General features: G+C 44.6%; 1 protein-coding gene across 2 annotated transcripts in view; it reads right to left on the bottom strand.

Moving 5' to 3' along the window:
- Window positions 1-14,376, bottom strand: part of ntn1b (netrin 1b) — a 45,881-nt gene extending 31,505 nt beyond the window's left edge. Inside the window, exons 1-2 of one of the 2 annotated variants that reach the window (XM_030408694.1) lie at window positions 14,045-14,376; window positions 12,823-13,855 (exon numbers count right to left, since the gene is read on the bottom strand). In XM_030408694.1, the coding sequence (XP_030264554.1) occupies window positions 12,823-13,837 (1,015 nt within the window). In that variant the 5' untranslated portion in view covers window positions 13,838-13,855; window positions 14,045-14,376. The remainder of the gene's footprint in view (window positions 1-12,822; window positions 13,856-14,044) is intronic. The other variant, XM_030408695.1, reaches the window with a different exon arrangement.
- Between the last annotated feature and the right edge of the window lie 7,674 nt (window positions 14,377-22,050).

Genomic DNA, 22,050 nt, shown 5'->3' with positions numbered 1-22,050 from the left:
AGTACCTCTAGCTAACAATTGAAACCATTTAGGCTATCCAGTAACTTCAGCTAACTATTTTAACTGTTTATGCGTTGGACTACGGTTTTCAGTTCAGCAATTCCACAATTATTAACAAAGATCAAAAATGTGGGTAAACATTGTTTAATCAAACTCATGTCTAGTGGAGCGTGTATCTTCTTAATTCTTGGCTGTCTATGTCCATGTCTCCAGCTAATGAATGAGGAGTTCGCTGTTAGTTGATCAACATTTTCTTTGTAGGTTGCCAGATCCCTTTCTATCACCTATACAAGTTTACTCACAAATTTAGTCAGCAGAAAATGCGGTTGGGACAGATGAAAGATATCACATGAAATTTGTGAGTGGTGCGGTCTTTAGTGGCACCATATTGTTTCTCTACCATTTGAGCCGAATTGTCTCAATTACTGTGAAATCCTTACTCCTTGTGTCTTATGAGTAATTTGGATAAAAGGATTTCTGGTTGGAGTGTTGACACAATTGGGAGACATCTGAAAATCACCCACTTATCCCGACCATAATCACCAACTTGAGGTTGACCTGAATACTTTTCTCCAGTTGGGAAGCTTGTATTTACAGTAAATCTGAATGCAGCATAATTGGGCTTGTGGTCTGAGGGGACGTTCTCCAGACTAAACCTGTATGAAACATTTAAACAGGGCCAGGTTGCTGTGGGCCAGTGTTAGGCCGGGGTCCAAATCTTCCCTACAGAGCGGGGAGGTTATTTTAACACTCTGGCACGTGCACTCTCCGCTGTGTTCCCCTGTGCTGAGGGAATAAGGGAGATGGAGGCAGGAAGCCACTAGGTTGTAAATCACGAGGCTGAGGTGACAATCCATCGGTCTTGTGGCATGTTTATTGTGCTGTTTCTCTCCTTTTCTCCACGGGCCTATTTATAACAAGCCACATCCCTTTGTCAAAAATATCTCTCCCGTGTGTTTTTGGGCCGCATCGACACATTTAACCTTATATCTCGCCGATCTCAGATGAATTTAAAGTGCGGTTACTTTCCCCAATCCTTATCAGCGCGCGGAGATGCTGAGTCCTTGCACTGATCTGGTGTGTGCTCTCCCTTCGCAAGTCCGGTCAAGTGTTGTATTCATGTAATTCAGCTCATCTCAGGAAAAAAAGGTCGCGACCCGAAAGCTGCGGTCGCCGTGTGTAAATGACGGAAAAAAGCAGGAAACTAATGGACGGAGATTGTTTTAATGGAAATACTGAGAGGTCATTTTACGAGCGCCTTAATTTTGATTTAAAACTCCGGTCTGGTTGCTAGGCGGCTTCCAGGGCCGTGGTACTGAGCCGAAGAGGAAAAGCCTCGGTTCCTCCTCAGGCACGCCAACCACTGGCGATCTTAGCAGGAGCCCGGTGAATCTTAAAACCACAGCAGTAACGAGTAAAACAAATGTCATGGAGCTGCAGATCAATGAGAAAATCCAGTATTTGGGGGCCCCGGCTGTCAATCCAACTGCTTTGACTCAGCTGTTTGGGCTGCTGCCTCCCATTCATTTCAGCTGCATTTATGAGTGCAGCATTTTTTATTCTGTGTACTGTTTAAAGGGGCATTCCCCTCATTACACACATCAAGATCAGTACTGCTGAGCCTGGGAAAACAATTGTATAATGTCTTGTGTGGCTCTGAAGAGAAATATCCAAAGTAACCACGACTCTGATCATCATTAACATTGCAATAAGAAAAAAAAAATGTTCTGAAATGTTTTGGTGTTCTATCAAAGATGGCGAATGTAGGTATATCAACTGAAGTAAGCGTTCTGCCAGCTAGCTCCAGCCCATCCTGTCTCCAAATCACTCGTAAAAGACACAGAGAGAGTGGTGGAACAACCAGGGGCAGATAAAGTGAGCAGACAACGCTGCTGCTTCTGTTGTGTGGAAGACTGCTCACACCAGATTCTGGTTTGTTTGGCTGCACTATAAGCAGACGCACCAGTTGCCCTTTTGTTGTATTTCTCAAAAAACGTAGCTGCTCGAAGCTGAACCGCACTTGCTGTGACTACCAGTAACCATGGATGTCACCAAACTGAACCACGATGCCTCGCAGCCAGCGTCTGTGTCTTTAACTGTCCTCTGCTCAGCGTGATAAGTCCACTGTTTGGGTACTTCCAGATACGTTCCTGTCACTCCGGAACATAAAAACCTGCTTAACAGAGCCCAGGCACTCCAGGATTGTTGTACATCACGGTGCAATCTAACATGCTCTGAGGTCATTCCTTTCCCCGGCCTGCCTCCATAAGTGGGAACCAGATACAGAGCGTTATCTCTGACTCACTATCATGAGAAATGGAGCCTCGCTATCTGTATAAATAAACAGCGGGGCGCATATTCACACACATGCACATGTGTGCGCGCCTCGAGCCGTGCCGTGAGTGTGTACATCACACTCTGGTTTTCCTGCGGGCAGGGAAGGGAGGAAAACCGCCTGATGTATGTGCCAGAGCTCAGCCAATCGGGAGAGGAAGGAAGTGACTTTTTCTGCTGTTCGGTTTGGAGCGTGTGAAGAATGTGCTCCACGGTAGCTCAGGTGACCCGGACGAGAGACGAGAGGATGGGAACTCTGCCTCCGTCCTGCATGTCCGCTCAGACTGGGAGAGTTATGGTGGACTTGGAAGGCGGCTTAATCCTCTGCCTTTGCTCACTGTATGACCAACCTCTGTCGCATGCACACAGCGTGCACGGGGAGGATTGCAATTGATGAATCCCCAGGTTTTCCCTCCTCTGAGCAGATGTGGAGCCCTGGGATATTTATAGTCGTGTAGGGACCGGGGTCTGGTAGCCAATGAGTTCTCCTCTCCTCTATCTCCCCTGCTGGATATCCCCTCAAATCCAATAAGTGGTTCCTCATTCTCTCTCGGAGAAGAATTGGCCACTTGGGTATGTGAGAGATGGAGGCAGCGCACAGGAGGATGCGGAAAAAAATCCATTACGGAGCAGCAGAGACCCTTGGACGGGCTCGCACAGAAGTCACACGGAAAAATAAATATGAAAGGGGGAACCAACATCTCCATTTCCTTTCCAAGGCGGGCTTGTTATGTCTGCGCTCTGTTTGTTTTAAAGCGTCCCGCACATAAGTGGCGGTTAATGAAAAGAGGAGCGGGGTAATTAGCAGCTGACATTCCTGATGCTCGGGGTATTAAGCCGCAGTTTGATTTCAACACCGACGGCTCCGTCGCGTCCCTCAAAACCGCAGGAGAGGAAAAGGCCCCGCGGACTTACTGTAAGCGCGATGCTAATAAGGATCAAGACTTTATTCAACTATAATTGATCCAGTTGTCAGTTGTCGCCTTTGTCTTCCAGTAAAAAGACCCCTGTGTCGACAGCACAGCAGGGAGGATGGCACCAGCCAAAGGAGCTTATGCCTCCAGTGCAGAGTTCCTTAATGCTTTTTGGGGGGACGAGGGGGAAGTGGCACAGGGGGTGAGTCGGGTAAGTGACACTGGGGGAAGTGTGTTGTGTGTGGGCGTACAAACAGCGCTGTCACTGAGCTGCCTGTGTCGGGTGGCAGCGCAGCAGGAGAGCTGGCTGGGGGTCTGAAGCTGAGCCGCGGAGCGTGTCACTCCGCTGGCCCATTAATCATTCCCAGCCTGCCCTGCTTCAGCGCCTCAAAGGGGCTCGATGTGCACGCACTAGGTGGTCCCGATGCCACCCTGGAAGCCCCGGCAGTCGGCTCCATGTAGACAGACGGTGGACACAAAGGGCAGAGCATCCACACATACGCACAAACATGTGCATCTATTTCATCTTGGCTCGGCGAACAACAGGGCACAACACGAACGAGCTCAAATAAACAGACAAGAAAACAAACAGTTTGAGCCGTCCCAGCCATTCAGGGCCCGCTGACTGCGTCATACAGCGCCGTCTGTTGTGTTTACGCGCCCACAGACGGGCAGAGACGAGGCCCGGAGAGTAGCGTTTGCATTTTTTGGGTCACAGTTCACACTCGGCTCACTCAATAAGTGCATCAGCAGCGGCGAGGGACGCGACCGACGGCCCGCCCGCTCTCTCCATCCGTCACTAAATGATCTGTGTCTGTGTCTTTTTCATATTCATACCAGAGGCTGAAATAACACAACATGTGGACCATTTACCAAAATTAATGATCCAAGCTAAAAACCATAATTGGTCAAAATGTTCAATTGTCTCTAAAATGAGAGCTGTGTAGGAACTGAATGGTTAATAACCGTGCCACCACACTGCATGGCCACAAAAAGGTTGTTTAACGCGGGTTGTTGAATTGATTTTTTGACGTTTTATCGTTGGGGAAAATAGGAGGCAGAATTGAATTTGACTAAAGCGCATGATTCTTTTTTCAAAGTCTGGAGGTTGTGTATGAAAGATTATACAGCTTTTGTTTTGGTTAACTTGTTTTAATTATTTTCTCTTGTGTTTGGCTGTTTTTGCTGTCTGTTGATCCGTCTCTTTGTGTTGTTTTCGTGTTATTTATCTATGAATTTATATTGTGAAGCTCTGGAAAGCGACTATATGCATAAAATGTATTGTTATAACTTATTGAATCTGGAGCCTGTTCATAGAAAAACAAATTAAAGTTGGTATGAAATCTTGAAGAATACCTGTGAAGCTCTCTTGGACACTGCGCGTGCACTTTGGAGACGTCCCCTGACTTCAGAGTGTCAGTTTATCAGTTGCCCAAAGAGACAAACTTCAAATCTCGATCAGGAATCTGGTAAATCCTCTTTAAATTGGACCTCACTCGTGGTCTCAGCGCTGAAGCTAACACTGTAACTTTGTGTTTCTTTTTAAACAACAGCCTGTTTGGTTACATCGCAGTGAATCTGTATCACGGTGGGGTCGCGCTGCTTTGGCTACCGGAGGCATGCATCAGTGCTACTGTTCGCTGTATGAACAATGACACAGCACAGTGTGCCAAGCCGGCTAATACAGTTATCACCTCTCTGTCAAACACAAGGATCTGTGTGTGTCGATCTGCCCGCTGTGTCCTGTATATGCTCCATATTGGTCAACATGCGTGCCAAGATACCTAACGGCCCGCTCTCCGAGACGCTAAATCAAAGCTAACGTATTCTCTAAACACTGAGTCACCGCTCCGAAACCGCCGTCCGCAGCATAGCAGAACAAGATTTCTTTTTTTTTTTTTTCTTTTTCAGTGTGCACTTAAAGGCCTGAGTGAAACCTTTCTGGCTCAAACCGTCGTGTCTGTCTTGAATTATGAGCTCAACAAAACAAAAATCCTCCAAACATGCAGCTTTTACCCAGCGGACAGCGGATTGTTGCAGAGCTTGGATTCTTTTTTTTTTTTTTTTTGAGACCCCCCCCTCCACCCCCCAAATACATCTCTTTGTTTTATGGTCTCATTGTATACAGAGCAACCTCTTAGCAAAGTCACATAGGCTTATGTTGCAAGAAGGGCTGGAGGCGACAGATTAAAGAGCAATTCCAGGAGCATTGTTCTCTCTCGTCCGTAATCACGACAGAGTTAAAGGATGTTATGGGATACGTCGCGAAACAATGGCTGCTGTTGTTGCCGTTCGCGTGCGAATAATATCAAAGACACGTAGAGGAGGGTGCTGCTGAACACAGCTGTTTCAATACAAGGTAGCGTCAGGAATTCAACATTTAACTAGATGATCTGTGTAGCGCGGAACAAGATACCGTACCCCTCCCATGCCTGCCTGTCATGACTGTACGACGTTATGCAAGGTTTACATCATTCACTGCTAACTGTGTGTATCTCGTTGTCATTACTGGCCTTTTTCTAAACCGTAAAAAAAAAAAAAAAAGACTTAAGATTTAATTTTCCCACCATTCGGGCAGCCAGCGCTCTCTGGAGGTTATGCTAATCGAATTGAAATTTGAATGAAGTCTCTGAAAGCAAAGAGTTTGAGCAGAGTCATCGTGAAACGCTGGTGCGTAAGGGACCGTATGAAAATGATCGGGAGATAAAGAAAAAGAGAGGGGAAAGTTCACTGACTTTGTCGTTTGTTTTCCTTCTCCTAATCAATCGATCCATTTTGGCTGCGGTTACAAAATTGGCTTAATTTACCTTGTTCATTTTGCACGGTTCAGAGTTGTGTCAGGGGCAATGCAAAAAGCAGCTGACGTGTGGTTTGTCGGCTAAAATATGCGGGGCCGCCACACGGTCCTGAGAAGTGTATACAACTGGAGGCAGAAACGAAACCGACTGCTTTTTTCTCTGATACATTTCAGTCCCTGTGAACACGAACTGCGACGTAGAAACTCGACCCTGCGTTGGGGAGTCGCACACAGGCAGATCTTGAGCAATTTCACTGTGACTGATTTGCAGCAAAGTTAGTGAAAACAAAAAATTTGCCTCATATCCCTGCGGACGGCTTCGGTTCCTGTCACATTCTCCACAAGGTTCAGCTCCAGTTTTCTGTCGCTGGTTCGGGCCCCGTGTGCCACCAGAGGATTCGGAATCATTTCTGAGAGGCGGTTTGCACTGATATAATTAGATAATCAAAAGAAGATGCTCATAAGAAAAACACACGAGTCTCATTATATTTGATATATTCGCTGATTGAAAGCGATTGGTGTCATATATTTCATATACTGAATTTTTTTTTCACTACCGTCACTTTCTCTGAACTCCCATTGGTCGAACCCTTTGAGTTCTCCTCCCCGGGCACCCCCGAGCTGTACTCAAGCGTCGACACGTTCTGGATGACTGAGGCTTGTCTATCCATCTCACCGACACTCTGCTCCTGATGGGATTCTCAAGGAACATTTAATGCTGCCGTGATGTCCAAAAGGTTCCTGAACGTCCTCTAACCTGCAGAAACACCTGTCTCCTCTGAACCGCTCCAGATTTCATGTCTTTCTTGACCCAACAGCTATTTATTCCCACATGTGCTATTTCTGTTTCCGTGTCCTGGATGACAGGTACTTTGCTGTTTTGTTTTCAGGTCTCGGTCTTATTTAGACTATTCTCACAGCACATCTGAAGGTTGTAATTGTTAAGGGTTGTTGCGGACCTCAGGGAGAATGAAAAGTCTCTTCTCTCCTTCAGTAAAATGTTCCTTTCAGACATGTTTTGTGACCAAAGTGTTCTTAAAATGTTTGCTACTGGGTTATTTTACATTTTTCATGCTTAAATTCGTCCCCCACAGGAGAGGTTTTCTGTTTGTCTACAAGAGTGAGGTCAAAGGTCAGAGCCTGAGGAGCTGCTGGGGACTCAGTGCCTCGCTCAAGGTGGACTAAAGTGTGGCACATACTTACTGTCAGGAGTGTTGAACCTCGGCTTTGTTGTCAGTCTCATCCCTAAACTCGTGCATCTTTGCCATAATTACTGCATGTTAAAGCCAACGGTTGCCTTTTCAGACAGCCTGTCTTCGTTACGGCATTAATATGTTAAGGAAATGTATTTAAACATGAGACCGATCAAAACAGAAGTCAACAAAACAAAAACAACCACAGAAATGTCCTCCGGCTATTGTTGAATGGATTCATGTGAGAAGTCAAAACCCTCAAATATGTCTCAGCTTACAAATTAAATGGAAAATGGCTGACTGTCCCCTGGCGCAGGCACACAGCGATGGGCCAAAGAATGACAGGGAGACAGGGAAGGAGAGCGAAGGAACCAAAATACCGGCGAACGAGTGAGACAGTGCAACTTCTATTACAAGAACATCTATGACATCATGTTTTACTGAAATTCTTCTCTCCCGACACATGGGCTGCTGCCACGGAGCTGAAATGAGACCCAGATGGTGAGCAGGCCCGGCCTGGCCCAACCTGGCAACCCAGGGGAGGCGGGCGGCACATTCGCCATCAGCAGAAACAGTGTCAGCGGTCCCGGGCAGACACTTGGACAGAGACTGGTCCAGCACAGAGACACTGTCAGCCTGCATCCCTAAAGGCATCTTATCAGTCAAGTCACCAATTGTAAGCTAAATAGGAAGGCTGATCTTAGATGCGGTGTGGGTCTGTAAAACAGACAATGGTAAATGGTCTGTCCTTGTGCTGTGAGGGTCGGCTATCCTCATGCCTGTCTCCTCTCTCTGAGCTTCTGTAATTTGAGTGGTTTGTAGCTCAAAGAAAGACATGATGCTGTTTTCTCAAAGCACTGCTGTAACTAACTGATGTGATGTGATGTGTCTAGACCTGCATACATGGTTTGGTTGGCTAAAGGTAATTGATTATTGGTTTGGTTAGCTAACGGCAATGGATAAATGGTTGAATTAATTAGCTGAAGTTAAGGGTTAATTGCTTGAAACATTAACGTGATGGATAAGAGGTTGAAACTGTTGGCTGAAGGCAACTGATTATTGGATTGGTTAGCTAAAGGTAACAGATTTTTGGGTTGGTTAGCTAAAGGTAACAGATTAATGGGTTGGTTAGCTCAAGGTAACGTGTAAATGGTTGAATTAATTAGCTGAAGTTAAGGGTTAATTGCTTGAAACATTAACGTGATGGATAAGAGGTTGAATCGGTTAGCTAAAGGCAACGGATGGATGTTTAAAGCTCGGTCCAGCTTCTACCACTACAGCATTTTGTTTGTGCAAATGCAATTAATGAAACTAACAATGATTGTATAAATCCATTATTGCAAGAGCCACTTTTATATACTGAACAATGTTGAACATGCAATTTAAAATCATTTCAAAACCCAAATGAACTTCAGTTCACCTGACAGGGGTGGCTAATGTTAGGAAGTACTGCTCTCGACTCATTACACGACTTACAGGAGGCCAATGTTTGATTTCAACACAGAGTTGTATTTGTGCTCTCAAATCTCTTCCATTATATTTAGAATCAAATCTGTTGGTTCATTAAAAATCAGTAAGCCTGTTTTTATATTCCACACTCTATTTTTGGAGCTGTTGGAGAGAGTGCCAGTGAGAGCTGCACAGACTGGGAGCGGAGCCAGTCGGCAATTGATACAATCATATCCTAATTCAGCTACCTTGTGGGTGGCAAACACGTCGGCTCTTCTTCACAAAGATCTGTGCGTAGGTTTGATGAACGGCAAAATACTTTGAGCAGAGCACCAAACAAAATGATCGCTACGAGAACAGACCTCGAGATCAAAGAATCGCAGATCTCTATCCCATGCGTTTGCCCTATTCCCCATTTTCCGTCATATCAAACACATCTAAAGCCAGAGACACAACACTCGGTCGTAAGAACAGACATGTGAAGGAGAGGTTTCGTCTAAAAGCACATCAAAAGTGTAACAAAACAAGACTGATTGAAGCTCCAGCTGACTCTCGGCCATTATAAAACAGAACATCGCATGGCGGGGTGACAGCAAAAACAGAACTGAAATTGAACAAACGTGCAAAATTACACATATGAGTGACTAAGGCTACCATTTTCAACTTGCCTCAAAACCCACTTGGCAAGCGCAAGTTTCCCACAGTTCCCTTCACAGCCCATCAGTCAGGCCGGAGAGGAGTGGGGGCCTGACTGTCAGGGGTCAGTGCTACGCCGAACACGGAGAGAATATGAAGCAGCTGCCTGGGACAGGAGAGCCTGACGTGTCACCATATGTGCGTGTGTGTGTGTGTGTTTCTCAATCTTTTTCATTCATCTACATAAAAGATTACAGGTCATGACCAAACATTACCATGCATTAATGAATCACACACATGTAGAGCTTTTCAGGTTGTTTTTTTTCTTCTTAATTATTCATTTAATTAAACTAAAAAAAAACATTTTAAATTTTTTTACAGTGACGTAACATTAAAAATGGAGTGCCAAATAAACAGCTAAATTAGACAAAATTCACTCCAAAAGCTTCAGCCAGCTGGACACAGGACTGGAAAGGCCCGTCATGAGCGGTTTGAGCTTTTGAGGGCTTTTTATGTCTTTGTTTCAGTCATTTGTGTATTTGTAGTCATTTGTTATCTCTCAGTAGGCATTTTGTTCATTTTTTGTGTCTGTTTATGGTCATTTTCTGCCTCTTTGTAGTCATTTTGAATCTCTTTGTAGTCACTTTGTGTCTCTTTGTAGTCATTTTGAATCTCTTTGTAGTCATTTTGTGTCTCTTTGTAGTCATTTTGAATCTCTTTGTAGTCATTTTGTCTCTCTTTGTAGTCATTTTGTGTCTCTTTGTGGTTGTTTCCTGCCTCTTTGAAGTCATTTGGCATTTTGTTGTGATTGTTTTGCGTCTTTGCAGTCGTGTTATGTCTTTTTTTTGTTTTTTGTCGTTTCAAGCCTCTTTGTAGTTAATTTCTTTTTGTGTCTTTGTTGTGGTTAGTAGTGTCTTTGAAGTAATTCTACAACTTTCAATTGTGAATCTTCTCTTGGTCGTTCTGTATCTACTTGTGGTCATGTTTTGTAATTGTGTTGTTGTTTTGTGCCCCTTTGTAGTCATTTAGTCTCTCTCTGTGGCCTTTTTATATCTCTTTGTGGTCGTTTTGGGTTTTTTATACACATTTTGTATCAATTTATGTGTAATGTATTCTTGTAATTTATGTATCTCTTTTTGTCATTTTTTATCTCTTTGTATTCTATTTTTTTTGTGTGGTCATTTTGTGTCTTTTTACTGTCATTTTGCATCTCTTTGTAATTTATAATCACTCTGGGTACCTTTTATAATAATTTTAAATTTCATTTCACTTTGTGGTCATGTCTGGCTCTGATACTGGTCCCGGGGCTCCAGCCATCAGTGCTAATAACGAGTCAAACAAGCCATCATCTGCTGACTCTGGCGGGTGGCCAGTCAAGAAGGCCCGTGCCACCCCTGGTCACCCCCTCTGGCTCCGGCCCTGATTTTATGCACACATTTGTGATATGTGCAGCCTGGCTGATTGGAATGTAAAAGCCGCTGCTGCCAACAAAAATGCCTCTTGACAAACTGATGGCAGCCCTGCAGGCAGAGTCATGGGAAATTGACTTTGTCTCACTGCCTTGATGCCTGCAGCCAGTGAAGGAGACCATAACCACACCTCCCTCTCTCAGTAGGTGGATGTCCTACAGCAGGGAGGAGGAATCCAGACAGATCATTAGCACCAAACCACTCTGCATCCCCACTGCCAGGCCATATGGACCCACTGCTCAATTGAAACAAGCCCTCCCCCGGGTCTTCTTCTTTTATTCTTTTAGGTGTCAGGCCCACCCTTAGTATTTCCTCTTTGGAAGACATGCTCGGTCTGGCTTTTCTGCGTTTTTTTTTTATCTGATGACACTGCTCGCACAAAAAAAATAAAATAAAAGGCGAGACGGTGAAAGAGGGGCCTCCCACTGACAGCGAGATGGATGCCACCAGTGACAACCTTTTGTTTTAGTAAAATACACCGAGGTGCTGGCGGTGCAGAGGCAAAAGGCGGAGGCCAAGGGGGAACAACTTGTTCACTTGTTCCGTTTGGTTGAGCAAACCATGGCACTGTCGGAACTTGTTACTTTTCCAGGTTTGTCTCGCTGCAGCTCGGGGGAGGTTTGGGGGGGGTGGGAGGGCCTGAGCTGTTGATCTAAGCCCCCCCACCCTAACCCTGCTGAAAATAAGCATCACAGCAAATACACTCGCTGCGAGAATCCAATCTGGCTTCAGATTACCTCGCGCTTTTGTCCTCCCTCTCTGAGCGCTTTGCTGGCTCTAAAGTAGCAGTTTATACTCTACGTGCCAAAAATGTCAATAAAACCCGCCTTAATCGGCCATCCAATCTGTAATAGCACCTGCTTATGGAAACACAACACGCCCCTGCAGTCTATCTCCACAGCTGCAACGTTTCCTTCCTACTACAGTCGGAAACGCGGGTCAGGGCGCAATTACGCATCGGGACAGGCGCACTTTGTTTGCTGAAATGACTTCCTGGCCTTTTTCTTTTCTTCTTAATGTCGATAAAAATCAAGGGGTCGACAAAGTGCACACATTGAACAAATACGTAGCCTCTGGAAAATAAATAAATAAATGGGCAACAGCATTTAAATTCTTTGGTTTTAATCTCCGCAGACTGTGTGCTGTGCGCTGCAGCTGGCCTCGAATAATGATTATTACGAATCAGCTAAATTAGGTGTATTTAAGTGTCTTTAAACGGGCCGTTTTTTCATAAATATGACATAAATTTCAGTTAGAAAATTGAAGTACTGAATCCAACAATTATTTCATCCATTCGCAGTTAATTCGGGCCTAAATTCATCTGGCTGTGTTTACGTTTAAAGCCTGAGTTTTATGTGAAGACGTGTCACTTTCTCCTGTGCCTGTGTCAGCAGTAGTTTAGACATAATAAAAGGCAAAAAAATGTAATAATAAAATCTCTTTGGTTTTCGAATGAGTCATTTCACCAATTAAATTAAGTTTGAATGTTTAATTTAATTTCCCCGTCTCTTGATTCTTTAACAATCCGGATGGTTGTTTTTTTTTTTTTCTTTTACCGTTCAGGGTGTGATTTCAGCTCGGGGCCTCCTCCTCTCGCTCTGGGATTTATTTAGCCACAGCCAAATTAATTATCACCTCATTAAAAGTCAGATCCCCTTCCTGTTAATCTGGGTTTACAAGCGCGAACATTTCTCCAGAATGAAATCGAGAGCGTTCACTTTCCATAGGAGAGTTGTGTGTGTGTGTGTGTGTGTGTGTGTGTGTGTGTGTGTGTGTGTGTTTAAATGTCACTCCCGGGAAGAAAAAGAAATCTTAAAAAGAAAAAAAAAAGCAATTTAACGAACAGGCTTGTGCGTCATTTTTTTGCGCGCAACGGCTGGACGCACCGATTACCAAAATGTGATTTATTTGTGACTATATATTGCACGAATCGAATATTATAATCAAGCGAAAGAGAGAAAAAAAAAGTGGATGATTCGGTGAATGATGAAATGATTCGGCGGTGAAGGACAAAAGAGGGGGAGACTTACCGACACACTCGTTGGCCTCCCTGGCCGTGGCGCGCTGCCAGGGCCGGTCATAGTGGAAAGGTTTGCACCTGTCGCACTCCGGTCCCGCCGTGTTGTGTTTGCACTCGCACACCAGGTTCCCCTCTCTGTCCTTGACGCACTTTGAAGCGTGCCCGTTGCACTTGCACCGTCCTCCGACCTGCAGGTCCGACACCGCGTAAAAGTAGGAGTCTCGGGCCAGCTCCGAGTCGTCCTCGTTCTCGTCCCCGAAAGTGTGCAGCCGGCTGAAGATCACCTTGATGTCGGTGGCCGTCACCCAGTCCTGCAGCACGGGCGAGTTGTCGAAGTCGTGCGCCGACGGTCTGCCGTCCAGAGTGCTGAAGGCGATGAGTCCGCCCGTCAGAGGGTGCATGTCCGTGTGGGAGTCCGTGCAGATGGCCTCCTGCTCGTTCTGCTTGGTGATCGCCGCCTTGTTCTGCCTGTTGTACATTTTCTTGCACTGGGTGGAATAATACTGGAACGGCACCCACGACTTGCCGTAGTCCATGGACTTGTAGATCGCCATCGACTCGGGTCTGGGTGAGCAGAACTGCAGGCTCACGTAGGTGACCTCGAACTTTTTGCCGAGCGACAGGGTGAGGGTGACGTTCTGCGGGAACTGCACGTAGTTTTCGGACTGCCAGCAGGTGAGGTTGTGCGGGTTGTTGAGGTCCGTCAGATACGCAGGTGGATGGGACTTCTTGGGGTCCCCGGCGTCGCACGTGTGGCAGTCCCTGGTCCTCTCCTCGCCCTTCTCGGTCACCACGCAGTACCTGCCGGCGGGGCTGCCGCAGGTGCTGGACACGCGCACGTCCTTCCCGAAAGCGGAGTTGACGAAGTCGGGGATGCACCTCCGAGGGTTCCCGTTCTCATCATAGCACGGGTCCGGGGGGGAAGACTGCGCGGCGAACATGCTGAGCCCGTACCCTCCGAACACCCGCTCTGCGAGCGCAGAAACTGTCACCAAGGTGACCCAAACCTCCAAAACCCTTTGCATTGTAATCCGTGCAGCGCGCTGGAGAAGAAGAAAAAAAAAAGTAATGGAGACAAAAAGCAGCAGAATTAATAACACGAGAATGAATGATGATGGTGGTGGTGAAGACAAGAGAGGAGAAGCAGCAGAATCACAGTAAATGATGCTCGGGTGGATAACTTGGACGCACAACCATGCAAGAGAAACTAGATATGAATGAAATAATCTTACGAGGCGAAGAAAACTCCACCCAGGACACTACCTCCAAACAAACTGCTCAGTCTCAAAGTGTAGAACAACTCCTAAGAATTTGGGGGGGAACGACCTATCCCGTTTACGCACGAACAACTGTACAGCCGGAGCGCCGGAGCCTTTTCCTCCGCTCCCTGGAAATCCCTAAATAAAAATAAGATATGGCAAAAGCCCAGCTGGCTCCGAGTCTCCCTTCTGCCTCTGTCTGTCCACTCAGTCACACCTCTGCCCACCTCTATCTCTGTCTGTCCCATTCCCTCTCTCTTACAACAGAGAAAAAGGGGCTCCAGTCACTCAGCGGAGAGAGGAGCCTCCAGAGCGTCCCTGCGGAGGGAGAGGGAGCGGCGACATCTTCCGGCACCTCGTCGGTACTGCATGTTAGAAAAATATATATACTCATATACTCAAGCACACACAAGCATGATGTTTAACCCTCACTGGGAAAGAATGTGTTCAACTGACTCTTATTTTCCATTTTACAGTAAGTATCTTTTAGACTCAGGATCAGGATAATAAACTGAGAGGAAAAAGCTCCACGCTAAATGTTAATTATCAAGAGTGTTTATGTTTAAAATGTCTTTCCTATTCTGTGATCGTCTATTTGGTTTTCTCATGCAAAATATAACCATTCAGTAGTATGGCAGCAACATAATGAATGAACAGCTGTATTTGTTTAAGTTATTTAGACCGCGTGATGTTTTAGTCATTTTTGGGGATGTTTCAATGGAGACAGTGGCTTAATCCACTGTGAATCTGCTTCTTCAGCCTAATGGTGATTAGCAGAACCAAATGTAAAGCAGTCTGACCAGAGGGTGTCTCTAGATTCGAGTAAATGGAAGGGTAAATGTTCAGTTTTAACAGGTTCATCACATACTGCAAGAGCCGCAAGAGCAGGTCTGAGTGAGCTCCTCGTGCTGCACGTCATACGACTTTTAGTCACTTTCAAACATCTACAGAACATTGGTCAGCGTCCGGACAGAGAAGCTTCATTTGAGTTGCAGACGTCACCCAGTGAACTACAGATGTCTGTTCAGAGAGACTTGCTGAAGAAGAGTTAGAGAGCTGAGCCATCAGAGAACACGAACCTGTTGAGTGAGTGTTTCAAAGGCGAGATTCTTCAGCTGTTACTCACCTGTACGTGCAGTATATCAGTCAAACTCGAGGCTGGCTAGATGTTATTCGACTCCCTGCTGACTGGTGAGGCTAACATGAGCTAAATATTTCACTTAAAAGCTAGTTAGTTGTTTCTGCACATTACCCATGATGTTTTAAATATGTACACTTATGTCCCACTGGTGCACTGACGCACATACATTCATTCATTCCAATAAAAATTCCACTAAATAGACCTCTACAAGTACAGAAGAGAGTACAGAAGTGAGGTTATTATCAGCCAAGTACACTCAAGAATTTACAGGTTATTATTGTTATTACATATTTTGATTTCAAATTCATCCTTATGCATTTCATTTATTGTTGCAGATGTTGGATGATAGGCCTGCTTACTTCACACAATATGCTGTTATAATCAATGACTCAACCGGTCATCAGATCTGTAACAATGCATCATATTTTATGACTTAATAAGAGGTCTCGTATGTACAATCTTCACCTTTAATGTAACTTGAGAGCTGTCAAAATACATGCTGTATACATGTATACGTACATATTTCTATGTTATACTGGAGTGTTAGTATTGATGCATTTCCGTGTAAGCAGAATTTGAATGTTGTATTTGGTCCATGTGAAGCTGAATGTAACAACTATATGCTGCTATATGCTGTTAGGAAGTTGAATCAAGAACAAATAGTGATTTTTTTTCTTAACCAGTCCTATGTTTTGTCCAAATGTGCTGTCATATAAATGTAGTGAAGTACAATATATCCCTAAATGAATTTGATATATGTTGGTACTCCTGGTAAAAATGTCTCAAAAGCAGCTTCTTTTCAATGTGTGTGGAGTCCAGTAACCACCAGAGAGAATCACGATCGTTCTCCTGGAAGAGTTATAGGAGCAGTTTCTGTGTTAACCTAACATCCCTGCTGTAAAGATGGAGCAGATGATTACAGATGCTGACCTTGTTCTATTGGGGATGGATCGGGAAGACATGTCGCCCATTCTCCAGGACGCCATAAGTGATTTATCAGGGACCGACCCATCCCGTCAGCTCCTCCTCCTGACCCTGCTGTGCTGGAACAGATCCCCCTGCCTAGGCTTGAACCTGTACAGTCAGGTGGGAGGATGTGGTGGGTGTCGGCCAGGCTCTTATAGCCACGTACAGGTAAGATACTATGTATAGGTTAGGCAAAGATATCATTAAGACTAGATCAGTTTCTGTATTGATACATCTTTATGTCAATGGTGGATGCTTTGTGGCAAAAGAAGACAGAAAAATGTTGATTTTAATGTAAGATTACTTTGTTTTCCTCAGTGTAATCATGCACAACACGTGTGAAGTGTCTGTGGTTTCATGTATAGAAGAAGAGTGTTATGGGTTTATTAAATCTCTCTCTCCGTCTCCACAGTACCTGCTGTATCAGTAGCCTGTGAGTGGCTGGACCGATATCCCCAGCAGCATCCGTCAGCCTCCTCCATACACAGTAAGAGCCCGGTTCACCACACACACTCTGAACATCTCCACTAACATCTCCACTGTTTGGTTGCAGCAGACAGCACGATTGGTGCTGCTGGAGAAGGACATCAGTGCAGGAACGGTTACAGCTTTTACAGGACAAACACACGTAAACTCTGACTTTGTCCTGCAGCTCCAGTTCAAAGGTCCCTTAGAAAAATGGCACATTTATGAATGATTTCATGGAAAGTGAAGCTGTGTGCCGCTGAAGCTCAGCTGGATATTTTGTAAGGATTTCGTGTATCAGGCTGAGGCCAAGTACCGTATGTCTTAAAATTAAACAACACCGCAGGTTAATTACATATGTACAGACAGAGAGAAAGATCAATCATTATTCATTTCAGTGTTAAGACAGTGGATCACTGCAACAGATCATTTGTTACTTGCACAGGTGGATGTTATTTCATCTAAAAGGTGATCCTTTATAACCAGTGAGAGGTGAAGCTCTGCTGCATTATGGAGGACTGAAACCACCCAAAACAAAAACACATACAAAAATAAATGGGTGTTTCATTATACTAATATGCCTTAAACTGAATAAATAAATAAATAAAATCAAAAATAAATGGAGGTGTTAATGTGTATTTATTTCTGTTTGCATTATGGAGCAAGACTGGATGGATTAAAACAGGCGGGGAAACTGCAAAGAGGAAAGAAGACAGAAATAAATGCGTGAACAAATGCCTGAATAAATATAAACAATTTAAAATGAATAAAGGAAGACATGAAATTGAAAATTAAATGGGAAAGCAATTGATTGAGTGAATTCACACAAAGGCAATTAAAAATAAAACCAAATTAAAGCAGAAATTTTGAATTATATCAAATTTTATAAATCAATAATGTCTTTTTTAAGATGCAGACACATCAGGGCTGCATGCTGCAGAGACTCTCCAGATGTGTTTTAGTCCACACAGATGTGACAGCAGCTCATGGAGAGACTCATTATAATTCATTGTGAGGGGAAATCCTGACACCTGGTGGACACGTGACACCGCTGCAGCTCATCTCACCGCCTGTGGTGTGTGTGTGGTTGTGTCTCCACTGTAACAATGCGCCACTGGTGAGGCTGACCAAAGAATGCAGTACATGTATGTTGGAGTGCTGTACGTAACACATGAATTCAAAGACACACTGGTGCAAGCGCGCACGCACACACACACACGCACAAACTTTATACTTGTTGATGAGGAAGTTAAAAAGGTGTGAAATGCAACTGTCACAACCTGGCTCAACAGTGTGTGACAAAAGAGGGAGACCACACATAGTCTGTAAATAATGCAAAGAGTTTTAATTAACCAAAGGAAATAAGCAATATAATTAGGTATCAACTGTCAGTATGTATGCAGTGTCAGTGTGTGTGTGTGTGAGAGAGAGAGAGAGTGAGTGTAAGTGTATGTATGTGGAAACAATATCAAAACAAGTAATAACATCAGTCGGTCGGTCAGGGCAGGGGAGACAGAGTGTGAGGGTCCTGCAGGTGTGATTTATAGCCACCTGAGCCCAGCCTGCTCAGGTGTGTTGCATCACTGATGGCATAGCTCCTCCCACCAACCTCCTGAAACAAAGTAAACACACAGCCAAAAGAGGACCGAGCAGGGCCAACCCCGGGGTCATCACACAACCTTGAATACAGTGCTGGCACAGAGAGTCAGTGTGATAAACAGTGTTACAAACTCCATCAGTGCTTTGAAAAAGAAAAACTTCTCTACTGTCCAGCTGTGGTAGTTAATATATCCAAGCATGAGTGTCTGGACCAAATTCCATGTCCTTCAAATCAACAGCTGTTACGATACACCATATTGCGGAAAGTATTCGCTCACCCATCCAAATAATTGAAATCAGGTGTTCCAATCACTTCCATGGCCACAGGTATATAAAAGCAAGCACCTAGGCATGCAGACTGTTTCTACAAACATTTGTGAAAGCATGGGTCGCTCAGTGAATTCCAGCGTGGTGCTGTGATAGGATGCTACCTGTGCAACAAGTCCAGTCGTAAAATTTCCTCACTCCTAAATATTCCACAGTCAATTGTCAGTGTTATTATAACAAAGTGGAAGTGATTGGGAATGACAGCAACTCAGCCACGAAGTGGAAGGCCGTGGAAAATGAGGGAGCGGGGTCAGCGGATGCTGAGGCGAGGAGGACGCCAACTTTCTGCAGAGTCAATCGCTACAGACCTCCAAACTTCATGTGGCCTTCAGATTAGCTCAAGAACAGAGAGCTTCATGGAATGGGCTTCCATGGCCGAGCAGCTGCATCCAAGCCATACATCAGTAAGTGCAATGAAAAGCGTTGGATGCAGTGGTGTAAAGCATGCTGCCAATGGACTCTAGAGTGGAGGCGTGTTCTCTGGAGTGACGAATCGCGCTTCTCCATCTGGCAATCTGATGGACGAGTCTGGGTTTGGCGGTTGCCAGGAGAACAGTACTTGTCTGACTGCATTGTGCCAAGTGTAAAGTTTGGTGGACATAGGCACGGTTGGGGGATGGCCCCTTCCTGTTCCAACATGACTGTGCACCAGTGCACAAAGCAAGTTCCATAAAGACATGGAGGAGAGAGTTTGGTGTGGATGAACTTGATTGACCTGCGCAGAGTCCTGACCTCAACCAGATAGAACACCTTTGAGATGAATTAGAGCAGAGACTGAGAGCCAGGCCTTCCCCTCCAACATCAGTGTGTGACCTCACAAATGTGCTTCTGGAAGAATGGTCAAAAAATCCCATAAACACTCCTAAACCTTGTGGAAAGCCTTCATGGAAGAGTTGAAGCTGTTACACCTGCAAAGGGTGGACCGACGTCATATCAAACCATATGGATTAAGAATGGGATGTCACTTAAGTTCATATGCAAGTCAAGGCAGGTGAGCTAATACTTATATTGCAATATGGTGCATTTCACTTCAAAAAAATGCAAATGATAACCTCATGGTGGCGCCAGAGGAGAAGCCAGAGAATCTCTCCAAATCTTGAGGATGCTTTTTCTGGGAACCATGACTGTCTGTAGAGACCGTCCATTGTAAACACACAGCACAACAATAAGAGACAGATTAACAACACGAAGCATGCAAAATAAAAATGATCAAATTCAAACCTCAACAAACAAATGCTGAAATAAGAGTGAAGAGAATAATCACATTTTAGAAATGTCAGCTGAAAGACAACCCATGAGTAGTTCCCAGCCCGGGTCTCAAACCGGGGCTCAGGACCTAACGGGGGGGTCACGAGATAAATCTGCAAGGTCAAAAGAGAATTAAAGGAATACCGCTGAAAAATATGGGCATGTTTCTATTCTGTCCTACACTGAACTCCTTCATATTTCTTTATAAATCTTCCAACAACAAAAAAATCTAAGAAGAATTTTTCTTTTTTATGTCTGTATTTGACAGGGCAGCTTGGACGTGGGATGAGAGAGAGTTGGGTATAACATGCAGCAAGGGACCACATGTCAGACATGAACCCTGGGCCGCTGCTAAAACATGATGAAGTGCCCTCTGTGTGCCTATGTGTTTTTATTCACACTCACAAAAAGACATGAATACAAAAAAAGATACAGTCACAAACCTTCTCTGTGCTGGTGCTCATCTCACACAGCCTGCTACTGTCTCAAACAATGCTTTGATAAACCATAACCAACAGATTGACTATTTTACAGCACAGAAAACATGGAATTGAACTATATTTCTCATTTAATAATAGAAATAACGAGTAAAAGAACTTTTCAACTTTGGCTTCTGTTGATTTTCTGGCTGTAAAGGGCAAAATCAATGCAAATCTTTACCAGCACATTGTATCAACAAAGATGCAGACATTCAACAAACTGACTGTCTCATCGTCAAAGACCAGTCGTGTAATTCTCAACAAGCTCTTGGTCAAACGACTCTGTAAACCAAAAAAAGTGTCACGTAAAACCGCCGTAGCACAAACACTCCCTCAGTTCCTGTTTTGCCGCGCATGCACTCTTGACTTTGTAGTCGGAGGGTCTGTTTTTTAAAAAGCACCAACACAGGAGGATGTGGTCTCTGTATTGTTTCCCTTCACTGGCGTGCCTCAGCTGTGGTTCATCTGGGATGATCTAGGACACTGATAACTGCAGCTGCCGGTAAGATTTACCCCTCTCACTGCTGATTGATTCTTCATCTCTTTTGGTGTTTCAGCGTGTCCCATGTGTCTGCGCGTTGCCCCTGCCTGTCTACAGCCGGCAAGAGGGGTCATTTAATGCATTTTACCAGTCGGTGCTCTCTTTTTCTGGCAGGAACAAGCCTCTGTTACACAACGTCCACCAAAACTAAGTGCAGCGTGTTATTCCAGCTCTGCAGATTTCCTGTTCCCCTTCTTTGTACATGCTGCTTGGCTGATGTATAACGTATTCACAATTACACACCATAGATTTGTCAAGTTCTCAACAGATTATTGAGGCGCTGCAAAGAGCCTCAGCAGTATGATCAGTTTCCTCTGGCACATCTGGCATTTTCACTTCTGACTCCGAGCTCTTGTCTTTCCACTTAAGTATGAAGAATTAAAGCAACCCTTGTGTTTAAATTATCCTAAAGAAGCTACAGCAGAGATCAGTTTTTTGGTTGTTTTTTTTGTTCTGCATTGTGCCACTCAGTCAGGTTTGCATGGCTGGGCTGGAAAATACTTGACAGCATACAATGGAGTAACACCTGCTTCCTCAGTAGACAATTGACAGACTTGCTTGCAGAGGCTGGGTATGCCATCTACTGCAGAGCACAGAGCTGCCAAACATGTAACGTGCTAACTATCCTTTGAATGGATGGATGAAGTCATTTTATGGCGTTCAGGAGATTACACTTCTTTTTTAACTGATCAATTAAAACACAACAATCTTGGCTGAATATCATCGCGTATAGCCTTTTATAAGATAACCCCCTGCCAGTGCCTTTGATACTATTCTATTACATCCTGTCCCCTGTCCTGGGAAAATATAATTAGTCCAGTTTTATCGCCGTAAACGCTAATATGTCATTTCAATAACAGTAATAAAGCGCAGTCAACAAATGTGAGCCCTGACAGCACTTAGCAATGACATGCAGGTGCAGGAGAGCCTACAGTGTGTGGGAATCTGAGTCACCCATTGGTGGTTGACCTTCACTGAACAGTTCAACAAAGGACGTGTGACACATATCTTGATTTCTCCAACTGAATACAAGAAAAACACATGTACAGCCGTGACCAGCTCTCTTTTTCTCTGCACTGCTTTACAAGCCGCTATGTACGTGAGCTAGCGGTTAGTTGACTTTTGCTAGCGTGCCACCGTAACATTAATTAGTTTTTGCCAAAAGGTATGTGATTTTTTCTTTGCTGGCAGGATAACAGAGCGTTTGGAAAAA

Source organism: Sparus aurata, chromosome 23, assembly GCF_900880675.1.
Source record: "Sparus aurata chromosome 23, fSpaAur1.1, whole genome shotgun sequence".
Classification (NCBI taxonomy): Eukaryota; Metazoa; Chordata; class Actinopteri; order Spariformes; family Sparidae; genus Sparus; species Sparus aurata.
This window is presented reverse-complemented; position numbering and strand designations above follow the sequence as displayed.